Below are 1,496 nucleotides of genomic sequence, written 5' to 3'. Positions count from 1 at the left end.
ACCCACTTGAGTTGATCCCAAGAGCGCTTCCTTACCATGTCGAGACAACTAGAGTCACTGTTTTCCTAAATAAAAATATATTTCTAGAAAAGGAGTAACACTGTTAGGAAACCAGGAGGAAGGCAGTAAGGGTTTGCTTCACCGCGTCCACTCGAGGGATGTGGCCTCGGCCCCGCCTGTCAGCGTTTGTCTGTAGGATGATTTCACGTCTGATAGCCAAGGTCGCTTGCCTCATGGTCTACGGGAGGTGGCAAGTTGGACATGACAGACGAGGATGTCCCTGCGGTAAGGTAGCCAGCAACGCCAGGGCCTGCAAGAGAAAAAAAAACTGGCACCTAGTGGGCAGGGTCGTGCGAGGCGGCTAGACGGGAGTCTACCAGGGCTGCCTACGAGGAGAGGGTCCCATCACAGCCACGCGGCACCGCGTCATGGTGCTGCGTGACAAAGCTCAAAGTCACACTTGTTTGGAAATGGAGGGAGGGGAAAGAGGGAAGTACAATCTTCTATTCCTGGAAAATTCAACGTTTAAAAGGAAAAAAATCTCGGGCGCTGAAAGGTAATTATGTCCAGTGGAAAAAGTGGGAACCAACAGGAAAGAAACGCTACTCCCTCAGCCCGTCCTAAAGTCAGACCTGATGAAATTCCCAGCAGACGCTTCTATCACCACCAAAGGCGGCCACGTCATCGGTGGAGAGGAAGGCTGGACAGCACATGAGCACCTGCTGTCATGGGCTGTCGGGTCACACGAGGACACGGGGAGTGGCATCTAGATTTCAGTGTGATGTCTCCACAGGAAGCAGCCTTCTGCTGTGTGAGACCCTACAAACGCTGGCACTTCTCAGGGTGTCTGAGCACATCATGGCTTCAGTTCCCTTTCTTATATTATTTACAGACATTTAATTGAAGCAAAGATGGAATAAAGTCCTTGAAAAAGAGGCAGGAGCACAATACTGCACAAAAAGCAACACTGAGCTGAAACTGCAGGAAGTGCAGCTGAGGGGCGAGGGCCGACAGGGCGGTGGGAGCGGCATGCAGTGGGAAAATCGGTTCTCTACCTGCGTCAGAGCTACAGAGAGGTGAGCAAGCTGCCTGGCAGAGGGGGCTAGGGCCCGCTGAGGTGGAGGGGGCTGCTGCCAGTGAGGAGGGAAGGAGAGACACCTGAGGAGAAAAGAGAGGTAAGCGGATGGGAGGCTGAAGGAGTGCGCACAGCACTGATGGAAGACAGAGCACACAGCAGGGTCACCTGACAGCCGCCAGGACGCAGGACGGGACAGCGCCTGACGCCAACCAGCGGCCAGGTCTTGAAACCTGATCCCCGTTAGTGGGTCTGCAGCTGCCCTAGTCCACACCAAGTCTGACTCCCTGTCTTCCATCAACTGCTCAGGAAGTCTCAGAGGCCAAGGAGTGCCCTCTGACATTGTGACACACCTCCAACAACTCATCACTCTCTAAATAAAGTTCCATCAGTGCAGACTGAGTGGCTCGGGACAACTTCT

The 1,496-nt window shown here is 53.7% G+C and overlaps 1 protein-coding gene across 1 annotated transcript in view; it reads right to left on the bottom strand.

Moving 5' to 3' along the window:
* Positions 1 to 203: 203 nt before the first annotated feature.
* DNAJC13 (DnaJ (Hsp40) homolog, subfamily C, member 13) overlaps positions 204 to 1,496 on the bottom strand; it is a 122,468-nt gene continuing 121,175 nt past the window's right edge. Inside the window, exon 55 of the mRNA XM_006902544.1 lies at positions 204 to 310. Coding sequence (XP_006902606.1) covers positions 204 to 310 — 107 coding nt within the window. The remainder of the gene's footprint in view (positions 311 to 1,496) is intronic.

This window comes from Elephantulus edwardii, unplaced genomic scaffold, assembly GCF_000299155.1.
Source record: "Elephantulus edwardii isolate Elephantulus edwardi_28Jun2011 unplaced genomic scaffold, EleEdw1.0 scaffold00427, whole genome shotgun sequence".
Classification (NCBI taxonomy): Eukaryota; Metazoa; Chordata; class Mammalia; order Macroscelidea; family Macroscelididae; genus Elephantulus; species Elephantulus edwardii.
Note: the sequence above shows the minus strand (reverse complement) of the source record. Positions and strands in the feature narration are given on the sequence as shown.